The 27,723-nt window shown below is 43.9% G+C and overlaps 1 protein-coding gene across 4 annotated transcripts in view; it reads right to left on the bottom strand.

Moving 5' to 3' along the window:
- Positions 1-526: 526 nt before the first annotated feature.
- Positions 527-27,723, bottom strand: part of Adgrf5 (adhesion G protein-coupled receptor F5) — a 100,447-nt gene continuing 73,250 nt past the window's right edge. For 2 of the 4 annotated variants that reach the window (XM_031346729.1, XM_031346730.1), the window contains exons 11-22: positions 24,547-24,717; positions 22,434-22,553; positions 22,071-22,280; positions 20,249-20,467; positions 17,094-17,249; positions 16,018-16,226; positions 13,060-13,239; positions 8,919-10,322; positions 7,817-7,858; positions 7,663-7,722; positions 6,990-7,074; positions 527-4,891 (exon numbers count right to left, since the gene is read on the bottom strand). In XM_031346729.1, the coding sequence (XP_031202589.1) occupies positions 4,812-4,891; positions 6,990-7,074; positions 7,663-7,722; positions 7,817-7,858; positions 8,919-10,322; positions 13,060-13,239; positions 16,018-16,226; positions 17,094-17,249; positions 20,249-20,467; positions 22,071-22,280; positions 22,434-22,553; positions 24,547-24,717 (2,936 nt within the window). In that variant the 3' untranslated portion in view covers positions 527-4,811. Of the gene's footprint in view, positions 4,892-5,514; positions 5,582-6,989; positions 7,075-7,662; positions 7,723-7,816; positions 7,859-8,918; positions 10,323-13,059; positions 13,240-16,017; positions 16,227-17,093; positions 17,250-20,248; positions 20,468-22,070; positions 22,281-22,433; positions 22,554-24,546; positions 24,718-27,723 lie in introns of all 4 variants that reach the window. The other 2 variants (XM_031346732.1, XM_031346733.1) reach the window with 2 other exon arrangements.

Genomic DNA, 27,723 nt, shown 5'->3' with positions numbered 1-27,723 from the left:
AGAAAAGAACCCCTCAACTGAGGTCCTTCCTGGCTCTCCAGTCCCTGAAACGGCCTTTGGAAATGAAGATAGGTGTCTTCCTCAGCGTGGACTTCAGTCTTTGTGCCTACCTACCCTCTTCTTGTAGCCTTTCCCACTCCAGAAGCACAGGTGCAGAGCCTTGCTGACCTCAGCTTAGGTGAATGTGCTAGAAAAGCACTTACGTCTATAGGACACGGGGGTCTCGGTTCAGCCAACCAAAGCACCCATAGTGGAACAGGCACGAGTTGATTTATTTCCTAGATATTTAGGTCCTGTTAACTTTGCTTCAAGGACCCTGTTTAAAGCACCTGTGTGGCACTGGGTCATCACAACATTCCTGGGAGTCTGGACAGTGTGACGAAAGCCGAGGGACCTGCCAGAGCTCATTCGTGAGCCTCTGGCATCCTCCGTGTCTGGAAATCTGAAGGCCTTCTGGCTGATACGTGGAATCATGAGACAGCAGCAGCACTTGGCCAACAAATTGGACACCAGATGCAAAGCAAGCTGGGAAAATCACTAGGTATTTTATTATTATGAAAGAAAGCATCACTAATACACTGAGATTTTAGCAGGACATGATTTTAAACTCCGAGTCACAATTCTAGAAATCCATGGCATCTGATTGCAATAGAAATGCTATTTCTGTTGTCTTCGACAATAAGTAAGAAGTAGTTGTCTGCACTAAGCTCCTTCCTTGAGGGTTCACAAGGATCCAGGCTTCTAATGACCTGGGTCACTGGCTTCCTCTCTGGGGTACAAAAGCTCATACACAGCACTTCTACATGGTGCATACAAAACACTTTCTCCCTGAATAAACAGCTCATAGAATTTTTTTTTCTGTCCTTGTAACTGGCTGGGACTGACTGCTCCACTCACCTGTGAATAACTCCCACATGTCTCCCTCCACACTGGCTGACTGCTCTACTCTTTCTCATCTTCGTGTGTATTTTCTTCCAACACAGACCTCACTGAAGGGCCCTGCACAAATCACAGAAGGCCCCGACTTCCCTTGGAGTTTCTTCATTTCCTCCCTACATGATGCTTACAGTATTCCCTGAGAACACTGCTGTGAATTAAGTGTGTATTTTTGGATTCTCCAACTTCGCAAACCCTGAAACATTAGCATAGATCTTTTTGAAAGAAACTGCCTTAATGGAAAGTCCCTTAAGGAAAGTTGGTGGCCCTTGGGATCTACTTTACACAATAAAGGAATGTGGGAATGTGGGCAGTAGAGGGCACTCTCTTAGCAAAGCAAACACGACTCACTTGGTACCCAGGTCAGGGAACATACCTTCTCTGCCATAGTTAGTGCCCCTTGCTGCTGCAGAACTGGGTACTGGCTCTAGCTTTCGTGCAATGCACAGACCCTACAGGCTTCTGTCTTTTACAACTTTAGATATGATGTTTATTTCATGGTTTCATTTAGAAATGTTAATATGGGATTGCATATACAGCGGTGGCAGGAAACCATTAAGTGCTCCTTCTGTGATTTATTACATAGCTTTTCTGAAATTTATTTTTAAACCCTTAAGTATGTGTAAAGGTGTGTGGCAGAGAGGTGGATATGTACATGTATGTACCCTCAAAGTCAAGATGAGAGCAACGGATTCCCTTCAGCTGGAGTTACAGGTGGTAGTGAGCTGCCTAATGTGGTTGCTGGGAACCGAACGTGGGATTCCTCTGTAAGATCAGTACACATTCTTCACCACTGAGCCACATCTACAGCCTCCTTTTCTGGAATTCAGTGCTGTACCTTGAAAGATCAAGGTGCATCTGAGTATGTGTGTGTTGGAGTAGATGTGTATATGTCTATGTCCTCCTGAATCCTGCATTTACAAACTAGCAAACTTCCTGTAGGGCTTTTAAACTAAAAGCCTTTCAGTTGGGACAGAGATGTGGCAGTTCTCGTGATGACATCTGTACATGTATGCCTGTGTATTTGGGTGTTAATGTGTATTCATATGTGCCTGGGTGTATGTATGTGTGTGTGTGTGTGTATGTGTGTATGTATGTATGTATGTATGTGTGTGTGTGTGCGTGCGTGCGTGCATGTGTGTGTGTGTGTGTGTATGTGTGTGTATGTGTGTGTGTGTATGTGTGTATGTCTGTGTACACATGGGAGATGTGTCTCTCTGAATGAAAGCAGGCAGAGAGCCAGATCTGTATCCTATGGAATTCAGCTCGGAGTTCCTACTATTATGCCTGTTGTGGATGATCTCCTTACAAGGTCAAGCCCAATGGCTCCCAAGAGGCACCAATTAAGTTAGCCAAAGCTCAGTGTTCTTTGGATATTTGCATTCTTGAGCACAATAGCCCCAGCTTCTCCTGCTGCTGAGCTTCCAAGACGTCAATATTGCCTTGTTATAGTATGTAGACCCCTCTGGCTCAATGCTCCTTAATGTACCCAAGGGTCTGAACCGTCCTAGCCATTCTTTCTCTAATATCTGATTCTAATCCAAAGGATGCCCCCCATTCTAGACTCCCTCCCTGTCTTCACTCTACTGAACTCTGCTCTGCTTTGGAGACTCCCTAGAGAGCACATCCACATTTCCTGTGGATTCCTTTCCTGTAAGAACTTTAAATAATAATGAGTCATTAAATTGGGACAGACGCATGGTGGTTCTCACACAAGTGTGGGAAGATGGCACTTGAGCAGAAACAGAACTCAAGGGATGGGATTTTGTATGCCCCACTCCGACCTTCAGCTATCAAGAACAGAGAGCGGAAAAAGACTTTAAGCTTGGAACTGAGAGACTGAAAGTACTTAAAACTATGGATGTCAGACCTCAGGCTTTTCTAGCCTGTCTTCTCAATGAAGGACCCACATAGTCTCTCACTCCATAAAAACCCAACGCTGTATGTTGGCCCTAAAGGGTCTGCTGTCTGGCGTTGTTTGAATGTGAAATGTCTCCCATAGGCCCATGTGCCAGAACCCTCTGGCCCCAGTTGATGGTGCTGTTTGGGGCGATTACAGAACTTTTAGAAGGTGGAACCTGGCTAGAGGAAAGATGTCACTGGGCGAGGCTTTGAGTTCTCATAGCCTGGTCCCACTTCCTGTTCTTCACTTCCAGACTGCTGAGGCAGTGTGATGGGCTGGCCTCATGCTCCTACAGCTGTGCTCTCCCCACCATGATGGGCTGTATTCCCTGTATTCCGAAGGGAAAGCCAAAACAAACCTTTTCTCCTGTAAATTGCTTTCATCTGTGTGTCTTACTACTGCAATGAGAAATTAACTAAGACATCTGTCGTCCTCTGAGATGACACTTTGATGTGAAATGCATGCTTGCTCTTGGATACGGAGCATGGTGAGTTCTAACATGGATGCAGTTTTAATAAATATCTGTATTTTTTGAGAGGCACACAAACAAAAACCACATAGGCATAAATTCACAATCTAATTCTTGGTAGTGGGGGTGGGGGATCTGCCATTGGCTTATCAAAGTTAAATGTGGCTGAGAAGACAGAAGAGCCAGGTACTTTTTCTCCAGAAGCCTTCCAAGTGGCTGTAAGAAACACAAATCAGACCATAGAAACTCTGAATGTATATTGGCCTGGGAACTTAGAAGGCTGGGAAGGGATAGTACATAGCAATACAGACAGCACAACAAAGGCTATCATCTCCATGGGCACAATGCACTCACAAAGGCAAAATAAAAATGTACATGCTACACAATTATTAAATCTATTCTACAATGCACAGAGAGTACCTGGTTAAAGCTATTACATGTAAGACAGACGTGGGACTCTGAGCTGAGCTCAGTGCAGGAGATCAAGTTTGTCAATTATTGGATAAAATATATACATACGCATGCATGGCTTTCAAAATGCTGAACAAATTAGCATACAATGCTTATCTGACATATTGTGAGAAATGAACCTTTCTTGACTTTTAAAGAGTAGCCGTCATACTTGCTCTGCATGTTCACCCTGCTTCGCTCAGACCTTGACATACAAAGGTTCATACGCACCCTTGTCATAAGAACTGGTTCATACGTGCCCTTGTCATGAGAACTGTTGTCTCCTTGGGTGCATTGCTTGCCAATATTATTAACCAGCCAGAAGCATCCTCGTGGTGATCTTTCCTTCTTACTTTCTTTTCTACTTTCCCTCCTCTGTCTTTTATTCTTTTAGCCAGGGAAAGATCAGAAACTTACTAAGTACATTCCCATGGCTTCATTTCATTTTCTGTTTTTGAGCCATGTATTTTCACTCTCAGAGCTGTGGTAGATGAGTAGCCATATTAGATCACAATTGTGGAAGCCTTAAAATGTGCTCCATAATGTTTTCTACATTAACCTTCCTACTTTCATTACTTTCTTCCATTCTATCATCCTTCCCCCTCTCTCCCTCATTCCCTCAACCTTTCTTTCCTTTCTTCCTTGAAGTCACTGAACTCCTGGATACTAGCTTTTTACTTACTGTTTCAATCAGCTCTTATCTTTGAAGCCAATGGGGTGTGAGTGTGTGTGTGTGTGTGTGTGTATAAAACTCTCCTCAAAATTCTATTTTACAATACATAGAGAAAAGTTGAGCCTTTTGGAGAGGGTTCTTTTAAATACTATACATATTTGGCATTACACAAGGGATAGGGCTGGGAGCAAAAATAAACATGGCCATGGCTTTCAGTCTGTCTTTACAAAAGAAAGCCTCTTCTCTACTGAAAGAGTCTCTTCATCGTCTGCTCCCAGAAGTCTGCAGAGAGAACACTTTACCCATGGATTTGGATGGGTCCCTTTTCTTGCTAGGGACCCTGTTTCTGAGAGGTCCTGTGGATTTGGCTTTGTCTGGTCCTAGTTGAGCAGTGAGTAAGCACTAGAGGAATTCTCCACGGATGAACTGGTTGTCTCTGGGGTGGAAACATTATATGTTCCTGTAAAAAACAAACAAAACAAAACAAAACAGCATCTCAGCCTCAAAGACAACGTTTAGGCACTTTGTGGGGCAAACATCTTCTAAGGAGGCAAGATGAGCTCCAGTGCAGCAGCCATGCCTGGAAACCAACCCATGCCTTCCCTCTGCCCTAACCCAATGTACCAGAGAACAAACAACGGAAGTGCTGTCCTCGAGCATGCGCAGCAGCCACCAAGCGCTAACTACACCACACACCAGCAGTCAGATTTTCACACCGGGCAAGATCTCAATGTAGGAAGTCTCTCCATAAGCCCCGACATGCAGGGACCTTGGGGCTTCTACACAAGGAAAACTTTTTAGTCCCCTTGCTTATTTTGACTTGGGGATATCCTTAGGAAGGAACAAACCATCGAGCCGAAGGTTCATAAAGGATAGAAAAGGAAAGCGAAGATTAACTATAAGGAAGGAAGAGGCAGGATGCAAAGAAGGAGGGACAGATACTGACAGAAGTACCGAAGACCAGCAGGGCAGGGAGGGTGTTCGGCGTGACTGCTCGGCCTTACGTGGGGGGCAGACAGCAGGCACTGTGCACTGTGCTTGAGGGAGACGAAGAGGGAAGGGTTGAAATGACTACTACCCTACCATCAGGACGATGCACTGCCACTGCTAACAAGGTTTCCATCATTGCCTTGGGGAACCTTTGGGGCTGCTGACAACATAAACCAAAGTTACAGTAATTAGCCGCCCCCGCCCCGCGCCCCCGAAAAAAAAAGATCCAGAGCAAGGCTGTACTGATGGCCCACATAAGACTATCCAGCACCAGTTACCAGGAATCTCAGGCCCTGATTCCCCAGGAACAAGGCCCACATCCCAGCCTAGACCGGGATCATTCTTTTAAAAAGAGCATATTCTAGTAGCCTGATATTTTGCAAAGTTTAGATTCGGTGGGTTATTTTGTAACTTCTCCTCACTTCATTGGAAATGCTAAATACCTATGCAGTGCAATAGTTTTAATGTTCCAAAGACTCAACCACTTCATATTTAGGTGAAATTAGTGACTTTCAAAGTGAAAAGGGACAGTCCCCCAGTCTCTTGAGTGATTCAAGAAGCAGGGATCACTATATCCAGTGGAGGTCTGGTCTCCACGGACTTCTCAGAATATTCAGACTCAGATCTATTTGATATCAAAGGTATGGTAGCCAGGGTCTGGAAGTGGACACAGTCTAAGTTTGCATTTGTGAGATCTATCTGATTTTTAAAGAGATGAAAGGGTGTCGGGGAGGTGGCTCAATGATAGACTGCTTGCTTAGCATGCTGGAGAACCTGGGTTTGGGATCCTGAACACTGAAAACAAATGAAAAGGACAGAGTTTGAGAGGTCGTTTTCTTATGAGAGGGGCAGTGTGACAGGTCTGCTCTATTGGGTGGCATACTGGGACTGTCCTGTCAGGGGCAGTGTTATGGGACTGTCCTGTCAGGAGCAGTGTTATGGGACTGTCCTGTCAGGGGCAGTGTTATGGGGCTGTCCTGTCAGGAGCAGTGTTATGGGGCTGTCCTGTCAGGGGCAGTGTTATGGGGCTGTCCTGTGGGAGCACTGGTTGGGACTGGGATTTACATTCTGATTGGCTAAAACTAGTTCTGAAGTCATTAATGCTATCTAGTTCCTATTTCCCAGGTAGAACTTATAAGTATCCAATAGGATATCTAGGCTGCATGATACCGCATGTTTGTAAATGTAAAACAAGCATGCTCCATAAGGGGGAAGAGCAAGCCTGAGTTGAATCCTATATCAAAATTTCATGTTTATTTTTTGTGTGACATAGAAAAGAATTCTGTGTTGGACAAGTCCAGAAACTTGCAGGTACTGTTTATATTTGATAGACAGGTGCTCGGGGTGTGTTAAGATTCCTAACATCTTTGTGACTTTACATTAGTTGACCATTTAGAGTAGCCGCCCTTCTTTAGCAACATCCTGATTGTTTGTGAATGTGTAAGCAATTTTCAATATTCAATATCTACCACAAACACAGTCGTTTAGGTCCCTGCCATGAAGGGGGGGATGGAGGCAGGGCTAGTAAGATCCAGTCCACCTGGGAGTATCTAGTAGTCACTACATACCTGTTTTACCAAAAAGATTATTAAATCTTCTGGATATTGGAGAACTCATGGAAAACACAGGTGTTGATGAACCTATGGATGTTGACTAGAAGAAAGGGGGAGAAAAGACAATCACAAAGCAAGCCCGAGAGATCAAGGCTGTTTTGATCTCTTGGAGGGTTTGGCTTGCTGCTGTCTAGTGGTCACTTTCTTGTATTTTAAATGCTGTCTCGTCAAGTGAAGGCCGGGGTATGGAATGCTCCGGGCTGGAGAAATAGCTTGCAAAATATATATGAGTTGTGATCTGCCTCCCTCCCACTTACCCAATCCCCCTCTATTCTTTCACCCCTCCTTTCTCCCTGCCTCTCTCCCTCTTTTTTTCCTGCCCTTCCTTCCTTTTTCCTTCACTCTCTCTTTCTCTTTGCTGGCTCCTCATCTCTTTCTTCCTTCCTCCCTTCCTTCTTCCTTCCCTGCATTTTTCCTTCCCTTCCCTTCCCTTCCCTTCCCTTCCCTTCCCTTCCCTTCCCTTCCCTTCCCTCTCTCTCTCTCTCTCTCTCTCTCTCTCCATTTTATCTTTCTTTCTTTGCTAAGAAATCCTGGTCATAACCCCAAGGTAAGAGTTAGTTTACTTCCTTTTATCATAGTGGACTCCACGAGGATATGAAACAAGAAGTGTCTTCATGGCCCGGCTCACCTTTGAGTGTTGAGAAGACCACCTTGACAATGAAAACTTATGCAGCAAAGCTTCCTGCACCTGCATCATTTAAACGAAGCCAGGGTCAATACAATAGACTTTGTTTGGGCATCTTAGACATTTCCAGAAGCACAAAACCTATCATCGTTCTTACCTTCTGATCCCAGAGGCAGCCGAAGAGCAAAATGAAAAGCCCCTGTGGAAAGGAGTAAGAGCTGCATTTTAAGATTCAGTTCTGCAGAGAGTATTCTTAAGCACGTGTTGAGCCTGTCCCACCTCTTTCCCCATCTGAGTGGATGTGATGAGTTCAGAAGACGTTGAAATTGCATGAAGCAACAGTTATGCACTGAGAAGTCTTAAGTGATTGATGCTAGGGGAATCATTTCTATTTTTCTCCAGTCATGAACAGGATTTCCATGTAGGTTATGCTAGTAAATACATGTCTCTAATCCACATCCATCCCTCTATGTTGTGAAGACAATCATAGGAGGGAATAGTTTCTATCCATCGAAACCTATCTTGAAAGCTAAGAATCCTGTAGTTTATAACACACAGTGGTAGGAGTGGGATTCGTACATTTTTGTCACAAGCATCCAGGAACAAGATGCTTCCTTGTTGTCCCGTCTTTCTCTTGTAGCACATCTAACAAACTGGCATCCATTGTAAATGACTACATACTCTAAGAGAGCAAAGGGATGTCTTCCCCTGAACATCACCAAATATATTGGCATATACAGGGCATTCATTTTTTTTCAACATATCTTTCCAGAGAAACTATGTGGTACTCAGCATCTATTTCCTTCAACTATGTTTTGAATATATACCAAGGTCTTTATTAGGCACTAGAGGGACACACAGTGACCAACAGGAAGCCTGTCACAAAGCTCATTGATGCTCACAGAGACTAAATGGAACATGGCTTGACTTAGTGGCAGTGTTATACCTAAGAGATAAGACTAGGACAAGATTATCTTGAGTAAACAGTCTCATTTAGTACAGGATGGTGACTCTTCTCCTACTTTTGTTATGTGGACATTTGGAACCAAGTTATAACATAGGCGATAAAAGGTTCAAGGTTCCATAGGAGCATAGGACTCTTGTCCCGTTGTCCCGGAGTGCTTGTAATTACTGTTTTCTGAGGCTTAGGTCTCCTGTTCATGAAAAACCTTCCCCATTCCTCCTCTTGTTTGTGTTTCTATCATTAGTTTATCCCACAAGAATGGATTATTCCTGAGATCCTGCTCCCATGAGCTTACCTGGAAGGCATTGAGGAGGGTAAATATGATGTGGAACACAGCATTGCTCCCCTGGATCACTGTGGCAAGCCCGAAACCCCAAGTGAGCCCCAAGAGTGGTGTGAGGACTCCGATGCTCTTACTGATCTGGAATAGACTGCTCTTCTCCTGCTTGCCTGGCTTGTCTCCAATGGAGGGCCTCAGGATCTTGGTGATGACCACAACTGTGATGCTCACGTTCACCACCACAATGATCAATGCCGGGATAGCGAAAGCCAGCAGTGCTCTGGTGTCCTCCCAGTTGAGCCAACACGCATTCTTCCTCATGTAGACTTCCTGTGGCTGTGTAACCCCAACTGTGATAGATGAAATAATAAGAGGACAGCCATAGCCTAGAGAAAAGGCAAAGGCCTTTTGGGTGGACTTGCTTGCATCATGTAGAATGAAAATCAGGCGGTAGAAGAGCATGAGGCCCAGAGTTAGCATCCAGAAGAAGACACTGAGGTAGAAGAAGTGAATGAAGAATGTGGCAGCCACACAGGCTGTTTCGTTGAGTGGGTAGCGACCATCGTGGATAGCACCAGCCACAATGAACCAGATATCAGCAATCAGAAGGCAAAAGGCAATGTTGACTATGCAGATGTGGCGCATATAGGAAGTTCGGTTCTTGGTCACCGATTTCCACACCATGGCTTCCACAACTAGGCAGGCAGCTAAGCTGACAATGGAAAACCCCAACCCAATGTAAGAAATGATATCCAGAAGTATTTTTAAAAGAGACCCTGGATCTGGAGAGTCTGGGGACATGAGGATGGAGAATGACGTCAGGTGGTTACACTTGCAGAAGACTCTGTCCCTACTGTCCCTGCCATCATCTTCAACAATGCACCCACTGCTGTCCCAGCCCCCTGTATTGTTGGCAAGGCTGAAGTTCCAGAAGACGCACTGTGGCTTGCCACCCAAATGATGGTTGTTCTTAAAAGTCATAGAAATCCTAAATGGCTTGACAATATTATGGCTGATGGTGGTTGTCATTACTAAGCTGTTGGAGGATGTCTTTCTCTGTGCATCCTGGGCAAGGATGGCTTTGAGAGTCGGGAAAGCCACAGTAACGATTGATGAATCAGGCTGCAAGTTTCCCAGCTGACACTCATCAATGGCTACATCACCCCACAAGTCAGAGTCTGCGAAGATAAACTTCTGTTGGTAGATTTGGGGGTGGCCACGCTTTATCACCATGCTTTTCATCTGAACATTAGGGTGTAAGAGGAAGGGGAGAGTGCTGTCTCCCAGCTGGAGCGCTTGGGAAAACCTTTCCACGGAGTGCAGGAACTGAGAGCCCTGGTTGCTCTGTTGCTGTAGTAACTTGTCCCAGGAGTTCAAGGTGGACTTGTCCAAGATGACATTAATGGTAGCAAGTATGTCCTGTAGGCAATATGGGTAGGGAGTGGGGGATGAAAGTATTTCTCAAGATAAAATAGACAAAGCAGCATTTCTCTGGATACTGGCTGACTCCAGGGTCTGAGGCACCACAAGCAGAGAAAATTTCTCCCCTGCTTTCTCTCAACAAAGCTCAAAAGGGGCAGAGACCACAGGCTGTGGGACTTTCATTAGTATTAAGTAACAATGACTGCAAGAATTACCCCCACACTACTGAGACCTACTTAGCTGGCTGAGAGAGGTCTTATTTACTAATTTTTGGCTCTTATTTTATTTTTGTAAACATGTGTATGTGTGGCAATGAGTGTGTGTGTGTGTGTGTGTGTGTGTGTGTGTGTGTGTGTGTGTAGGCCAGAGGTTAACATTGGATCTCTTTCACAGTAACTGTCCCCGGGGTCTGTCACTGAATCAGGAGCTCGGGGATTCTGCATGGTGGACTGGTTGAGATACTCCTGGGAGTATCCTCCTATCTGCTCCTACAATGCTGGGTGGGAGTCAGGCCCTGCACCCATTTTATCTACATGGGTACTGGAGATTGACCTCAGATTCTTATGCTTGCAAGGTTAGCACTTCCGAGACATCTATCCAGGCCAATGGTTGACTTTATTTTAAATCTCAAGCTTGTGAGAGCTTTTGGTAGGTGGTATGTCACCAGCAAGAGAAAGTTTCAGAAGACCCACTCTAACCTTGAGCATCAAATAAGCTATGAAACTGTTTCCAAGGACAGTTTTGATGTCTGATAAACAATTTCTCTTTCTCATAAGCTTGGCCTGATGTTTTTCATTTATTCCATTTTCTTAAAAGTATCTTTTCTCCTTATTTTTGCCTTGTCTGACTTATAGAAGAATAACCCTATAGGACAGGTTGGTTGGCAACTTCTAACAGGACATATCCTGATACAAACCTTGAGAATGTGACTTTATGCAGACAGACAGCCTTTAGAAATGTCATTATTTTAAGGATCCATTCTAGTCAGCTTTAACTGTCAACTTGACACAACCTAGTGTCACAAGTGTTCCCCAAGAAAAAGTCTTGATAGAGGGGTTGCCTAGAGTAGACAGGCAGGTGAGCATGTTTGTGAAAAATTGTCTTGATTGCTGTAATTAATACAGGAGAGCCCCGTCCATTGTGGGCAGCACCATTCCCTATGCAGGTAGTCCTAAACTATGTAGGGAAGCAAACTAAGCATGAGATCGTGAGCTACCAAGCAGCTTCTGTGTCAAATTCCTGCCTTGACTTCCCTCAGTGATGAACTGCAACCTGTAACCTTTCCTCCCCCTGACCCCCATCACTTTTGGTCATGGTGTTTATCACATCAACAAAATGAAACTAGGGTTAAGATATTCTGAATTATCTGGGTGGCTCCCAATTCCAATATATTTTTACAAACTATAGATGAGATAAAGGCTTGGACAGAGAGGTTTATGTGGTGCTGCAGGTGTCCCCAGAAGATGGGAGGAGTTAAGAAAGGTTTGTCTCTAGCACCTTTTGTGGGAGCATGGCCTTGCAGCCACCTTGATTCACCCCTTGAACAGTGACACAATATATTTCTGCCCAAGCTACCCAATCCATGCTTAGACGGTCCCCACCCACAAATGTAAAGCTTTGCATGTTGCTACTAGGTTCCATGCTTGTTGGCTTCTTGTTGGGTTTAGCCACAAGTTGGCAGGCAATGGAAAGATGGGAGTGAGAAGAGTTGACATAAATCATCCATGCTGTCCCCTTAACCTGTTCTCTTTATCCCAACCTTGTCTCTGGTAAAAACTATACTGGCCGTCAAAAACTCTAGTTTCTGAGGAGAATGGTCTCCCCTAAGATTTCAGCTACCACTGGACTTCAGTGAAATCCAATCTTTTGTCTATAATGTGGTAATGGCTTATAAAGATGGTGGCCTGTGAGTGCCCTACCCCCACCCCTTATGTATTTTATTCTGACTTACCTCTGTATGTTCCCTTTCATTAAAGCCTCTCTATTTGAACTTTTATGGCTCTCTTTTCTCCCAAAACAAGTACCTCACAGTTTACATTCAATGCAAGACCTTTGAAAATCTTATCTTGGTTTCCTTTCTATTGCCATAACAAAATACCCTGACAAAAACTATTTAAGGGCCTACAATTCCAGATCACATTCTACCATACCAGGGCAACTAATAGTGGTGGGATCTTAAGAGAGCTGGTCTTGATACAGCCACAGTCAAGATAAGAGAGCAACAAATAAAGGCGCACATGCAAGTGCTTAGCTCATGTCCTCTACTCTTATATAATCCAAGAGGCCCAGCCTAGGGAATGGTGCCACACACAATTCAGAAGAGTCTTCCTAAACCCATTAATTTAATGAAGACTGTCTGTGACAGACCTTTTCAGAAGCTGACTTTAATCAAGCAAGTATTTTACAGGTGTGTCAAGACGCCTGCCTCCTAGGTGCCAAAATGAGATCATACTCACCTTGCACAGACGTTGTAACCTCTAAATTACTAGTTTGTCTAGAAAACTAGCAGGAATTCATTCTACTTGAATGAAGAAATTAAAGCATAGACTCTTTAAAGAAATCCAAAACCCCTCTGCTGTCCTAGAAGCCGTAGCCTACAGAGTACACTACACTATCCAAGTCAGTGCTCTGAGAGAGATGAGTCTGTGCGGGAAGGATTGATGCTTCGTGCACACAAGTCCAGAGGTGCAAGAAGGCAAGACCCCAAACTCCCACCAGGCTTAAGTACACTCACCCTCATCATTTCTGAATTCACTTGGGTAGGAACTGTGGAGAGCAAATCAAGAATGCTGATAATGGCTCCCAAGCTCCCCGGGGATGAGCGAATGTCCTGTTCTTCTTTCCCAGCACTGACAGAAAGATCCCTCAGGTATGTAGGGAGCTTCTGGTCCTGGGAGGGGCTCTTGATCAATGTCTAGTTTTTAAAAAAGCAAAAATAAATGAAATTATTCCAGTAATCTGGAAGCTGTGGTTTCCTTTTTTCTCAATGCCCACATCAATAGTATCTACTGTAAATTAAAGCCTTCACCTCTTAATGTCTCTGTGCATACCCATCAGGATGGAGAACACTTAAGATCTCATGCACAGAAAGCAAGGAGTTAAACAAACACCAACCTGAAAGCTAACTTGAAAGAAAGGAATGGTAGATGCGATTGCTACAGAGTTAAAGCAAAATAAACTAGTCACTTGTTCACATAGAAACACATCTACAACTCATTTTTTCTTATACTACTTATACTTCTGATTGTGAATATGATTGTCCCTCCATATTCATCCTTCTATACCTGTTATCTCAGTATAATCATTAAGAGTGTCCTTCTTTACTTTCATAGTACCATAAAGTATGATGCAAGCTGCAAAGGGAGTTCCACACAGCTGTGATGTCTATGAACCTCAGAAGAGACCAATATGGCAAGATATCCTCATAAATTGCAATAGTTTCAAGTAGAATGAATTCCTGCTAGTTTTCTAGACAAACTAGTAATTTAAGGTTACAACATCTGTGCAAGGTGAGTATGATCTCACTGCAATCATATCTTGGCAGTAACCAACTGCTGTCCTATTGGATTTAAGGTTCATTCAACAGCAGGGAAATCATGTCTGTTCCTAGAAACCTAGCCAACTACTTGCGGCTAGTGAGGTCATACATCTTAGAAGACAACATTATACCACCACTTCACTAAAACGTATAATTCCTAGCTGCATTTTAAATACTTACACATATACACACAGATAAACGTAGATTCCAAGCCTCCCCAACATAACTCTTTGCAACAGACAGAAACCATTACAGAAGCCCGTTACTGATCAAAATGCAGAAAATGACTACTCATGGGGTGTCCAGTCTAATGGATACATCTACAACACAATGTTTATTCCTAAGGCTCAGGAAAAAAAGCTAAGGAATGGGGGATGGAAAGACTGTAAGAGCCAGAGGACTTGGAAATCATCTATGAGATTGGGTTTCCTAGAAATGACCAAGAAAAGCTGGGCGGTGGTGGCTCATGCCTTTAATCTCAGCACTTGGGAGGCAGAAGCAGGCAGATTTCTGAGTTCGAGGCCAGCCTGGTCTATAGAGTGAGTTCCAGGACAGCCAGGGCTACACAGAGAAACCCTGTCTCAAAAAAAAAAAAGAAAAAAAGAAAAAGAAAAAAAGAAAAGAAAAGAAAAGAAAAAAAAGAAATAACCAAGAAAGCTTCATCCATGATGCTTCAGTAAACTGGCTGCTTCAACAAGAACAACAATTGCAGACATGCTAACGTGTATGGGGGAAATTCACAGGATCCCATATGAAGACAAAGAACTCCAGGCAACCGAGGGACACTGAGAGCAGAGGAAGTAGTCTCACCCAGGGATGAGTTTCCTAATTGGTTATCCAAGATCAAGTGGTCAGCGCTGATGTCGTATAAATACAAGCAGTACTAAATGGTCTGAGAAGACTCTGTGTGTGTTGTGTACTTGTGAATAAATATATAAATTAAAGAAAAATGGGAACAAGGGGAGGTATGAGAAGATTTGGAGGAGAGACACTGAATGAGGACAGAATTATGTGATTATATTTTTAAAAAATATTACTATAAAAATAAAAATAGTATATTGATTCAGATGACAAGTTATATCAATCTGTACACATCAGTTTTCTATCTTTTTTTCCTGGAGATAGGGCTTCTCTGTATAGTTCTGGTTATCCTGGAACTCACTTTGTAGACCAGGATGGCCTTGAACTCAGAGGTCCACCTACATCTGCCTCCTGAGTATGGGGATTAAAGGCATGCGCTACCACCATCCGGCTCTATCTAACTTTTCAATTCTTTATGAAGTGTGAGTTGAAAACAATATTTTTATATAGAAAACCTTTTGATGAGTATCTGTGAACATGCAGATTTTTATTTTACTTAAATTCTTTATACTGGGGCATCTCCACCAGCGTCATGTTGTAGTTTACTTTCAACAATTTCCTAATTATTTGCTATTGAATCTTGTTTCTATATTATCTTTTTATGAACACATTATAGCTATTTGCCATCAGAGCTACTTGAAAGAAATCAGTAAGTAAGTATAATGCACCCGCCCTTGAAGGTCTCAGACATGAGGTGCTGGGCATTTGAGGTTAGGCATCCAGGCCAGCCTAGAAAATGGCCTATCCATCGTGGACTTCATCACCAAATGTCAGTCGTTTGTAAAGCAATTCTAGGTTTCATTTTTGAAATGATTAATTCTGATTGTCAACTTTCTGGGATTTAGAATCATCACAGAACCAAACTTGGGGCACATGTAGGAGGGGGTTTCTAGGCTGCATTCATTGAACTGGGCAGAGCTGCTCTAAATGTGGCTGGTACCATTCCGCAGGTTGGGGTTCTGGCATTGAAAGATGAAGTCAATGTAAGCATCCACACAGTCTCCCTCAGCTTCCTGACTGTAAATGCAGCATGACCAGCCTCCTCCCGCCCCTGTCTCCTCCTTCCCTGCCATGATGGTCTTCATCCAACCATGAGCTAGAGCAAAACTCTCCTTCTTTTAAGTTTCCTTTGTCATAGATTTCGTCACAGCCATCAGAAAAGTAGCCAGTACAATATATGTTGGCAATGCATTTCAGAGTGGTACATGACCAATTTTCCTAAGTGCTGAGAATTCTGCTGAACCTGAGAGATACTCCTGCCCAAGGATTTAGAGTCCAGGGTTTCGGATTCACCTTGGCCAGCTGGAGCAAACCATTGATTGGGGCTGAGATGCAGGCCCTCGACTCCTCCTTCCACTGGGAGCCCACACATTTGTAAGTGACAGTCCCACCGATCGTCTGTCCGGGGCTTCCAGAAACACTTGAGAACTGGCACAGCTTCTGGATGACTTTCCCAGGCTCCCCAATACCTATGATGGGATCCCGGCATGTGATATTCTCCCCTGCATCAGAAACACGGAAATAAAAGAGACAGTTGGGAATTTCTTTCAGCCATAAAGAAGAATGAGGTTATGTCATCTGTAGGGAAATGGGTGCAACTGGAGATAATCCTGCTTATCAAGGGTCTTAAGGTCATGATACCTTCCTACTTCCATGGGCAGACCCAAGTTATCAATATGCACAAGAATGTACACATAGCATCAGTAAGCTCAAATGAACTGATTAGAAGAGCTATGGAACCTTTGTGTATGGGCGCTCCAGTCACAAGAAGCCATCTTATCACCTGGCCTTTCTGGTGACTGAGAAGAGTTCTTCCACATGAACTCCCATAGAAACAGTCACACAGATCGTGACTTCTCATCTTGAGAATAGGCCAGGTCACATTAGCTCAGGGTTGACAATGGATAGGAGGGCCAGCCTGACCTTCCCGTCATTTCTTTTCAAATGGCTCTATCTCAGGAAGAGCACTGGTAAGGACACATTCTCTTAATGTCATCTGTAAGGAGTCTCAGAAGGACACAGATACTGCCCATTCCAGTCTGCCTCGCAACCCTCTTAGCCTTCAGGGCTTGGCCCAAGAATTATTTCATTTGCCAGGCTCCCTCTCCACTGTTGTAGTAGAGTTAAACCAGGCACCCTTTCTGGCCACACACAATAGTTCTATCTTTATGTTCACTCAAGCATCTGTGACAGCATCTTCAGTTGGCATCTCTGGGTCCCCTACGCTAGAGGCCAGAGAACCTGGCCTGTTTTCTTTTTTTAACTCCCTGTGGTTCATCCAAAGCCTTCATATGTAAATTAAGTCATCAATGAATAAATAAGTCTCCGCTCGTGATTACCTGACTTGAAAGTCTTTTAACTGCACTTACCTGGAACAAGTTTAAGCTTCATAGATGGGCTCTGGACTGAGCTGTTGGCTGCATTGGTAAAGTGGCAGAACACTGCGATGTCTTTGGGACACCAGCGAGGTGAATTTGCTGGGAGACTGTATTTGTAGCATGCTTGCTTGCCAATAACTTCTCTTTCTAAAGACAGTATTATTGAGAATATGAGTTGACAATATGAACAGCCAAGACATAAGTAAAGGTTGTCAAGATGTTCTGATATGAACAACCTTACCCCCAAATCTCCTGGGAATTTGTGACATTTAGTTTTAATATGGAATCATGTATTTATGTGAAAATAACCTCTGGTTCTTTTTTAACTCCTTGTAGTTCACAGAACTTACCTCTGGTTCTCAGAGTAGGTAAATTCACCTTTGAATGTGCGCTAGCCAAAATGTCACCTTGATTGTTCATGGTTTCAAGTCTGTGCCTACATCTTGCTCTGCACAGAGACCATACCCTGTCTCGTAGTGATTTATAATCACACCTTTACAGATCATTCTATATTTTAAAGATTAATGTAAAATTAAAAAAAAATTGTGTACCCATGGGTGTCCATGTCTGCGGTAGTTAGTGCATTTACCAGCAGAGCCCAGAAGAGGGCGTCAGATACCATGCCCTGGAATTGCAGGTGTTTGTGAAACTACCTAAGGTGGATGCTGGGAACTGAAGTCGAACTTGGAGCAGTATATGCTCTTGACAATTAAGCTATCTCTCTTTCCTAAGGTCATTCTGTCCTACTAACCAAGATGCTTCAATACAGAAAGCCCCAGTCTCCTTTATCTTCACATCTCCCAGTGCTTGGCTGAGTATCTGGCATATAAGAAACACAATTTACGCATTCTGGCATCAGAATGTGGGGATATTGGCATTCTTCAACATCTGGGGCAATTCTCCATCATCCAATAATATAACACAGCCATCTCTAACTGGACTCTTGATTTTCTGAACTTCTACTGCCTTTTCTGTCTATGCTACTCATTTTTAGGATATTTGGTGTTATATACATTGCCTTTGATAAGCATAGGTCTTTGTAAACAATAAAAAGTATGCCTAAATTATTTATTTATTTATTATTATTATTGTTGTTGTTGTTATTATTATTATTAACTTACTTCTAATTTATGTGTGTCTGATAGTCTGTATGTGTGCTGTGTATATGCAGGTTCTCATAGATGCTAGAAGAGTGTGCAGGATGCACTATAACTGGAGTTATAGGTGGCTGTAATTATCCAAGGAGGATGCTGAAAGCCAACTCAGGTCCTCTGCAGGAGCTTCTCCAAGTGCCTTCAACTGTAGCAGACTTGGAGATCCTTGTGCTCACAGATAAGCACCAGTGGCAATAGGGATGGGGATGTTGAATAAACAAAGCTGTCCCTTCAAAGGAAGGGATGCATAACCTGTAATCTGCTCAGAAAGCTGGGAACAGAGGTTAATGGCCTGGTGACCTTCGCTCTATCTATATGACCAAGACTATACCAGATCTTTCCCCAAATCCTCATCATGAGCTTGTATTTCTCAGTCATTCTATAGACCCTATAGTTGTGGAAGATGTCATGTATACTTAACAAAAATACAGTCACATCTGATCTTTATTTAGCTTACTTTGTTTCTCAAGGAGATTTATGTGAATTTACTTTATTGTATATACTGGGCTGAATTAATTATCACTAAGAAAACTTTCATCAAACTGTTCTCTGTTTAAATATGCCTAAAATAAATGACTTGTCGTGAGGCTTGTGAAGGTCAAACCAACACCAGCTGCTTAGTCATGTTCAGCCAGGAGGCTTCTTGCCCCCCTCCACCCTGTGGACATGGTGGTTGCAAGACACCCCCATATTGCTGTCTCTCAATCCCATGCCTATTTTCTTTCCAACCATGACTAAAAGATTATTGTTTTTCAGCAGTCTTCTACTGAGCATGTCGCTCTTGAAGAACCTGTCATTGTGCCAGGGATGTGGTGTGGTGGGGAACGGCTCAGGCATCATTTGAAGTACAAAGGCTGGGGCTGAAGAGATGGCTCCATGGTAAAGCTCATTGGCTGCTCTTGTAAGACAACCTGGGTTTGGTCCCCAGAACCCATGTGATGGCTCATCATCTTCTATAAGTCCAGTTCTAGGGGACTCAACACAGTCTTCTGCCTTCCACAGGCTCTGTGTAAGTGTGAGGCACACACATACATGCAGGCAACACACTTACATGCATAAAATAAAATAAAATAAAATAAAATAAAATAAAATAATAAGCGGGATGAAAACATTTAAAGAACAAGGTCTTCCTGACCCTAGAGCCTGCAGCCAGAAGATTCTGGGATGCTGATCATGGCAAATGCCTTTAGGAAGCATCATCCTTGCTAGAGAGTGGTTCTCACTCTCTTTCCTTCTGTGCTGCGTGGTTCTTTCTCTTATCTTGCTGGCTGCAGTCATGCATTTAGAAAGATGATTGGGTCATTCTCTATCAAGTTATAACAAAGAAGGATGCATCATCAGAGTATCTAGTTGGACACACTGAAAGAGTGGAGATGAAGGAAAACTTACAAGGGCTCCACCCAAGACTTCTGGTTCAAACCAGTGAGTCATCAGCTATATACCCAAACAAGATAAGAGAGACAGGCAGAATTCTCCCCATACACTGTCCAGGATTGTTTTTTTTAATCCCAGAGCAGCCAGTGCTCTAACCACAGAGCCATCTCTCCAGCCCCAGCCTTTGTACTTTAAATGGTACCCGGGCCATTCCCTACCACACCACACCCCTGGCACAATGACAGGATCTTCAAAGGGTGACATCAGTCATAGTTAGAAGTGTGGCCTCCTCTCTGGGTACTGAGGATGGGTCCCCTGGGCCTCCAGGTCAGGCCAGTGCTCTGTATCAGAAGCACATCCTTAGCCTCTTTTCATTTTTTTATTTTGAGACAGGGTTTCACTAAGTTGTCTAAGTTTTCCTTGAATTCTCGGTGATAGCTTAGGCAGGCCTCGCGCATGAATCCACCTGTGTCAGCTTCCCAACTAACTAGGATTACATTTCTGTGCCTGCAAGGGTGGCTCCTCCATCTCTGTGAATTTTTTAATAGGTATTTTTAAGAGTAAAAATTCACACCTATGAGCTAATGTGGCCTAGCCATGGCATGGCCTGCCTCTTACCAGCGGGAAAGGATGAGGAATCCACGTGGAAAGTCACAGTGTAGTTTTCCCCTGCATCCTCCTCTACGCAGCACTTGAATTGGTGGGAGCTGGTACACAGACCACTGGCTTCCAAAGGATCCATCATGATGTCTGATGCCAGAGGCAGCGGGTGAACAGTGACATCTTTGGTGGCGATGCTATATGAATTCTTATATCTAAATATGCAGTGGTAGGTTCCTGAGGGGAGGAGGCAGAAGTGAGACAGAGTGGAATCGTCAATCTTAAAAGGTATCATTGTAGTGGAGTCATCACTCCTTAAAAGGCATCAGGGGCAATAGTAAAAGTCTTGGCTTTTTTTTTCCCTCAAATTTGGGTACGTACCTGTTCTACCTTTCTGGACACTGGGAGAGCTTGACTGATTTCTACATACATCACAGGTCTGAAGAACTAGCCAACAACTCTCCTACCTTCAAGTATGCATTTATTCCAATCAAATGAAGTGGCTTTATCCAAGGTCAAGAATAAAACTGGGCTTCAAACTCTCTACTTCAAGCTTCTGCCACAACCAAGGGAAGAACGGGGATTTGGTGGTATGCAGAAAAGAGAAAGTTTTTGAAGAGTGGGGACATGATAGGGCACCTCAGTGTTATCACAGTCACTTGGCTGTCTTTAAATGAGTGGGCCCTTAGACTCTAGGACACTATGGCACCAGAGGTCCAACCACCATTTAAGCAGCTGCCTGACCTGGAGGTTTAATTTCTTAGCCCAGTGACCTACTATATCATAAAGGCTCTGTGGATCTCAGCTGTTTGTTACCACACAGGTCTACTGAACCTTTATACCTTTGATGACTTGTATCTCCTGGCAATATGAGCAATGTAGAGATATAAACAGGAAATACAAATGCTTCTTTAATTAAAACTAGACATATAAACACTTACTGGAGTTTTCATGGCATGGCTGGATAGTGTAGTACCAATCATGTAGTAAATCTGCATCATCATCATCATCATCATTTTGTGTGCACAGGTATGTGCAGATGCATGTGTGTGCAGGTATGCATGTACATGTATATACACACATGTGGCGATTAGAGAACAATCTCCACTGTTGTTTCTTAGGTACCTCCCATTTTCTGTTTGAAACAGGGTCTCTCCTTGGCCCAGAGCTTTGCCACATAGGCTAGACTAGCTGGCTAGCAAGCCTCCAGAAAACTGTCTCCACCCGCCCCTACCACCACTGCTAAGGTTGCAAGCTGGCATTGCTCTGCAGGGTCTCTTATGTGGTTTCTGGGGATCAAACACAGGTTCTCATGATTGCAAGGTAAGTGCTTTACTGACTGAGCCACTTCTCAGGCCCTAGTAAAGCTATTTTGAAAAAACTCCTATTGTCATGGTGGCAGGAGTGCTGGCTGTGGAGTTAGATGCTAACTTCAGCCCAGGTCGCACAACTTAACTTGTACTACCACGTTTATTATTGCTTGTGAACATCACTCCCCACATTCATAAGGTGGGATAATGCTGGCCAGATGGTGGTGGTGCACACCATTAACCCCAGCCCTTGGGAGGGAAAGGCAGGTGGATCTATATGAGTTTGAGGCCTACCTGGTCTACAGAGTTCGACCCAAAGCTACACAGGGGAAAGGCCATCTTGAAAATAAAGAAATAAATAGAATAATGCTACTCTGCTCCCACATTGTCATGTCACGCCATGTCATGTACAAAGACTAATTAATCTAAAGTACTCATTATTGGCATGTCTCAAGACAGACCTAGTTGCCTGTTACTGTGTATTTCCAGGGGTCTAGACAGCCTACTACAGGGTCTGGCCCGTCACTCACCATTCCACTCTCGGGTGGAGGTCTTCACCGTCAGCACGGACTCTGCTCCATCCTGATACCTCCTCATGGTATAAAACCTTGGATGGATTTTAATACCAGCCGAAGTGTTCCAGTACACCTCATCAAAGCTACTCACATCGCTGAGACATGTTATAGAAAAGCTTTGTCCCTCAGAAACAGAAATTGGGTCCGGGGTTATTGTTAGGTTGGCTGAAAGAGTGCAAACAAAACAGACAAGACAAAAACTGACAACAGATCCAATGTTTAGTTTTTTCGGATGACATCGACACGGGTGTGACATTTAAGACAGAGACAGCAACACGGACCGTCCTGGCTCTACCCGTGTCAACGGGGGATTGGTACCTTGCTGCTCCTGGGTTTTACTTGTTTCTAGGCTGTTCCGGGTGGTGCTCTGAACTGTACTCACTTCCATCACATGCCTTAGGACCTCGGTCACTTCCCCTTTGTAGCTGGAATTATCTCCTGATGATTAGCAGGGTAGAAGGTTGCAAACTTAGGGATGTTGGCTTAATCCGGGCTCCCCTCCAACCTCCTCTGTGACCCCCTCAATGGAAAAAATAGAGGATTGGGTTCTTGCAACAACTTCATATCCACTCTTTAAGTGCTTTCCCCACAATACGGTGCTGGATCTTGGAAGGCAGCTGTGCTCACCACTGGATAACCAATGTCAGACCCCTGTGATGTAGGTTCACTCCTTTTTATATCTGTCCCCATAAAAGTCAGCCTTTTGCTTCTGTTGCTACATCCTCAGCATTTACTTATGGTCTAGTATATAGTCTGTGCTTTATAAACAAATGAGTGGATTCTTGATCTACCTTTTTCAGCAGAGGGATCATAAAGTTCACTCTCCAAATAAGCATGCTTAGATCATCTCAGGAAGACTGGATGTATGGGCACCTTAATGTTATTTATAGCTATTCCATTTTAGCTACATACAATACAATAACCAAGGTCAATAATATAATCAATCTCATGTTTACTGCTATTTTTGGAATTCTATTATAGATTCTGTAAGACATTGTTGACAGTGTCGGGATGATTCTCTTGTTCTATCTTTCCTTTTCTCTGGGAGCATATCTTTCCCATGATTGACATCTCAAGACGGTATTTGCTTTAGTCACCTATGGAGGTGAACTGCCTCATTTCCTGAGCCTGTTGCCATAGGCCTGCTTCTCCAGTCATATATCAATCTCATTCGTAGTGATCATCAAAAGAAGCCAGTGCTTTCCACAGTAGCTGAGTCACAGTTCACATGCTGAGGCACAGCATGTGCCAAAGCATACACAAGACACAGTGTCCCTCACTCTGCCCTCCCTGACTGGAGAGATCTAGAAACAGCTCTCAGTGGTAGGGGCAGGAGGGGGAGCACTCAGTGGGAGGGGGCTGGACGGGGAGCACTAGCCTTTTCTGAGCAGAAAGCAAAGCCTCGTGGACCTAGAAACCTCTTGTTTCCAGAATAGGTCAGATGGCCAGACCAGGAATTTTTGGCAAGCACTAAACCCTGCCTCTATAATACATCCCAGGTTTCCTGTTAAGAGCTATCTGTTGAATATGCACTAAGTCCTAATAGCAGAACAGGTGCAGAAGGCAAACAGGTATTGCTTGCACTGCTTCTCATGCCATTTCTCAAAAAGGCTGTAACTGGTTCATTTTCAGAGGACAGATGGAAGGAAATGTCTGTAGCTGTAGTGACTCTAGAATGCCAGTTCATTAATGACGCCTTTCTTATTTTGATCAGCATAGGACCAGTGTTGTAGATTGAATACGAAATGTCCCCCTTCAGCTCACATTTAAACACTTAGTTCCCAGCTGGTGATATTCTTCGAAGGTTATAAAATCTTCAAAGCATGGAACTTGCTGAACCCAGTACATCTTTGTGGATAGGATTTAAAGTTTTACAGCCTAGCCCCACCCCCTCTCTTTCTCTCTGGTTCCAGTGTGTAGATGAAATAAGAAATGGCCTTTTTAGAAACGGAAAGATTGAAAATGAACCTTTTTACTCAGCCATAAGATAATACCAAGTGATAAGGTGTCCTAGCTTTATGTGGGGTTATTTCTCTAATGGAGAGACTGAGAGAGAAGGAACCAGAGGGGGAACTGGGGGGAGGGGTTAGTGAGGAAGTAACTGAGGCTGTTGGAATTTAAGGGGGAAAACCAAATTGTGGGGGGAAGGGGGGTTGACAATCACATGGATTCAACGACAACAGAACCATACTATTTTGTCAGCCCAACTGCTTCCTTTATCTGAACAACACAATTAGTATTTTCCCAGTCTTTCCGACCCAACCCAATTAATAATGATTCCATCTGCATTGACATGGCATAGAGGGACATCTGACCACCGTCCCACTCCAGGGGAAAGCTCGGCTTTATTCTGACCACTGAGGTGATGATCCCAGCAGACTGGCAAGTGTCACATACATTTGTCTAAAGAGTCCATGGCAAGAGTTCTTACCTACAGAGGTGAAGGTCACAGCTATGTCCTTACTGCCTCTGGCTCCATAGGCACTGACGAACTCACATGTGTAGATGACTGTTGTGCCAGAAGATCCACTGGGACACTGGGTTCCATCTGCCCTGAGCGTGTAAGTGCTGCAGCTAGACTCTAGGTCTGTGTCTGGGTTCCCTGCAATGATATAAACGAATTTTCAACAACATGTTGAACAACAACAATATTTAATCTCAAACACCTTTGATTATTCAGTTCCCAGATAAAAGACACATTACTTTTATATTCATAATAAAGCCTTAATCAGCACTAGAACTTGGCAAGATATCTACCCTCTTAGCTATTAGCTCTTACCTCCCTAGCAATAATCCCGAATTATGGCTTGTGAGCTCTGGGAATAACAGAATGTCATTAAGAGTCATTTTTATTGCTATGTTCTTTTAGTAGAACTTTATTTGGTTTTACCCTAGGTCCCTGGACTATCTAGTCTCGGGTACTTGGTCATCCAAGTAGCATCAAGGATGTGTTTCATCTCATGAAGAGGGCCTACAGTCAAATCAGATGTTGGTTAGATACTCCCACAAGTTTTATGCTACCATTGCACTAGCTTATCCTACAGGCAGGACCCCACATTCTGAGTGGGCCACTCTTACTCTGATAGGCCAGTCCACATTGGACAATTCTTATGATCCCTTATCTCATGGCATCTTCCTCTCTCCCTCTGCTCATTCTTCCTCATGGTCTCTTGCCTCTGACCCCAAACCCAAGGTCCAACCTTCCCCATCTCTGTCTATCTTTCTTCTGCCTAGCTAATAGTCTGTAGGCATCTTTATTCACCAATCAGGGATAACTTGGGGGGGCAAGGTTACATAGCATCACTTGGGTCTACATGCAAATTCGACATCCCTGGGGGCAACCAGGCCGTGGGGGCCACTAGTTAGCATTAGAATACATAGCAAAAAGCAAAACCTCAAAAAATATGGTTGTCTGACTCTAAATTAGTAGCAAGTTTTTCAGTGGAACCTTCAGCTTCATGCTTTTTTAGTTGCTCACAACTTTAAAATTCCCGAATCACCGTTTCCATTCTCAGAAACATCCCACCCTCCAAGCCATCTTTACTTCATGCCTAGGGTTCTCAAATAACCCTGCATGTAATTTTTTTTCCTACTCTGGTCTCCATTTTCTTCTCCACCCAACTTCCCCTGTTACTGCGGTTTTCAGATGCTCTTCCAACACTCACACCATCCCAAAGTGAAAGACACAGGATGGGCTGGTGGGTTCGTGTCAAGACGAATGCATCCTTTCAATTCTAGCTAATCAATAATTCTTTACTGGCTGGTTTATCACAACTGGACACAAGGTGGAGTCATCGGAGAGGAGGGGACCTTGATTAAGAAAATGCCTCCAAAAGACGGCATTTTAAAACATTTTCTTAATTAGTGATCAATGGGGGAGCACCCAGGCCGTTGTGGGTGCTACCATCCCTGGGCTGGTGGTCCTGTGTTCTTTGGAAAGCCGGCTGAACAAGCCATGAGGAGCAAGCCAGTAAGCAGCACCCTCCATGGTGTCTGCATCAGCTCCTGCCTCCGGTTCCTGCCCTACATAAGTTCCTGCTCTCACTGCTTTTGATGGTGAACTGTTATGCTTTGATGAGGATACCATATGGAACCGTGAGTAAAACAAGCCCTTTCCTCCTCGGGTTGCTTTTTGTCATGGTGTTTAATCATAACAATAGTGACTCTAACTAAGGCAGATGCCTTTATTATTTTGATTGACGTAGGACCAGTGCTGTTGTTTGAGAGAGAAATGTCCCTCATAGGCTCACATGTTTCAACACTTAGTCCCCAGTTCACACCGCTCTTTGGGAATGTAACAAAACCTTTAGTGTGGGAATTTGCTGAAGGAAGTACAACCCTGTGGATGAGCTTTGCGGTTTTATAGCCTGGTCCACTTCCCGTTCTCTCTGATTCCTGTGTGTGGATGAGATGGTATCACGCTGCTTACTGACTGCCAAGGCCTTTTCCCTCAGGGTGGACTGTGTCTGCTCTGGAACTGAAAGCCAAAATAAACCCTGGTTCTCTAGCTTGTCCTTTGGTCATGGTCTTTGATCACAACCACAGGAAAGTAGCCAGTCTAACCAGCTTTCCTCCCCAGGTGTCTATTCAGGTCATTCTACCCATTTCTACTCTCTCTTTGACAAAATCACTTCTAACTCTCCAAAGCCTGGCCTCCATTCATCCTTTTTAGAACCTTGTTCTCATGAGAAAGCCACATCTGCACTAAGGATCCTACAAGGCTGAATGTAGACAGGGAGAATGTTGCCCCTCTCTGCAGGTCAAATCTTAGTCTGCTCATGGGAAAGCCACTTTAGCCCCGCCCCCTTTCTTGATGCTTCTGCATTTGACACCGGTGGTTTCCCACTCCTGTCTTGTCATTAGATATTTGAAACTGTCCTTTGTCACCCTCTACTTTGTCAAAAGTGTTTCCTTATGGCCAACAGGGACCTTCTCTTTCCTCCATCGTGGGCTTCTCCTTATGTTGCCTCCAGTGTTAGCCATCTTCTTTCAGCTGTAGCTTCTGTGAGCCTCTCTCGAGTCCTTTGTGTCTTTCCTGTCTTTGTCTTCCTGGGCTTCCTTTCTAAAGCTCTCTCCTGAGCATCCTTCTTAGATGCCTGTGTTGCTCCTGGTGTTATCCCTAGCCGCACCCCTTCACTCTACCCTACCCCACTGTTGCTCCTCTTTTTTTTCACTCCCTTGGCAACATCAGCCCCCCACCCAACCCTGAGGCTCCTGCTATGAACTGAGATTGGATGACTTCCCTCGCTACTCTAAGAGAAATGACCTGGTGGGAAACTTTGGAGGCAAATTCCCAAGCGTTGATTTGACATCTCCGGTACATCAAACTCAACACGTGCAATTTCTTTATTTTTCCCTAGACAGAATTCACACATCCAGTGTTTCCTGCCAGTGCTATTGGCAGGAACCCAAATTAAAACACTTAAAGGTCTTTTTAATTACCCGAACTTCCTCACATTGTGCTTCCACTCGCTTGTGAAAACGTCTGAGCTCACACTCCTGAACCATGGCTGTCTCCAGCAGCGAAAGGTCACCCCTTACCCATCACCACCCCACCCCTGCTCCAGGTCCCACTGTTTGTTGTCTGAACTTTGCAACTGATTAAATT

The sequence above is a fragment of the Mastomys coucha genome, unplaced genomic scaffold (assembly GCF_008632895.1).
Source record: "Mastomys coucha isolate ucsf_1 unplaced genomic scaffold, UCSF_Mcou_1 pScaffold3, whole genome shotgun sequence".
Classification (NCBI taxonomy): domain Eukaryota; kingdom Metazoa; phylum Chordata; class Mammalia; order Rodentia; family Muridae; genus Mastomys; species Mastomys coucha.
This window is presented reverse-complemented; position numbering and strand designations above follow the sequence as displayed.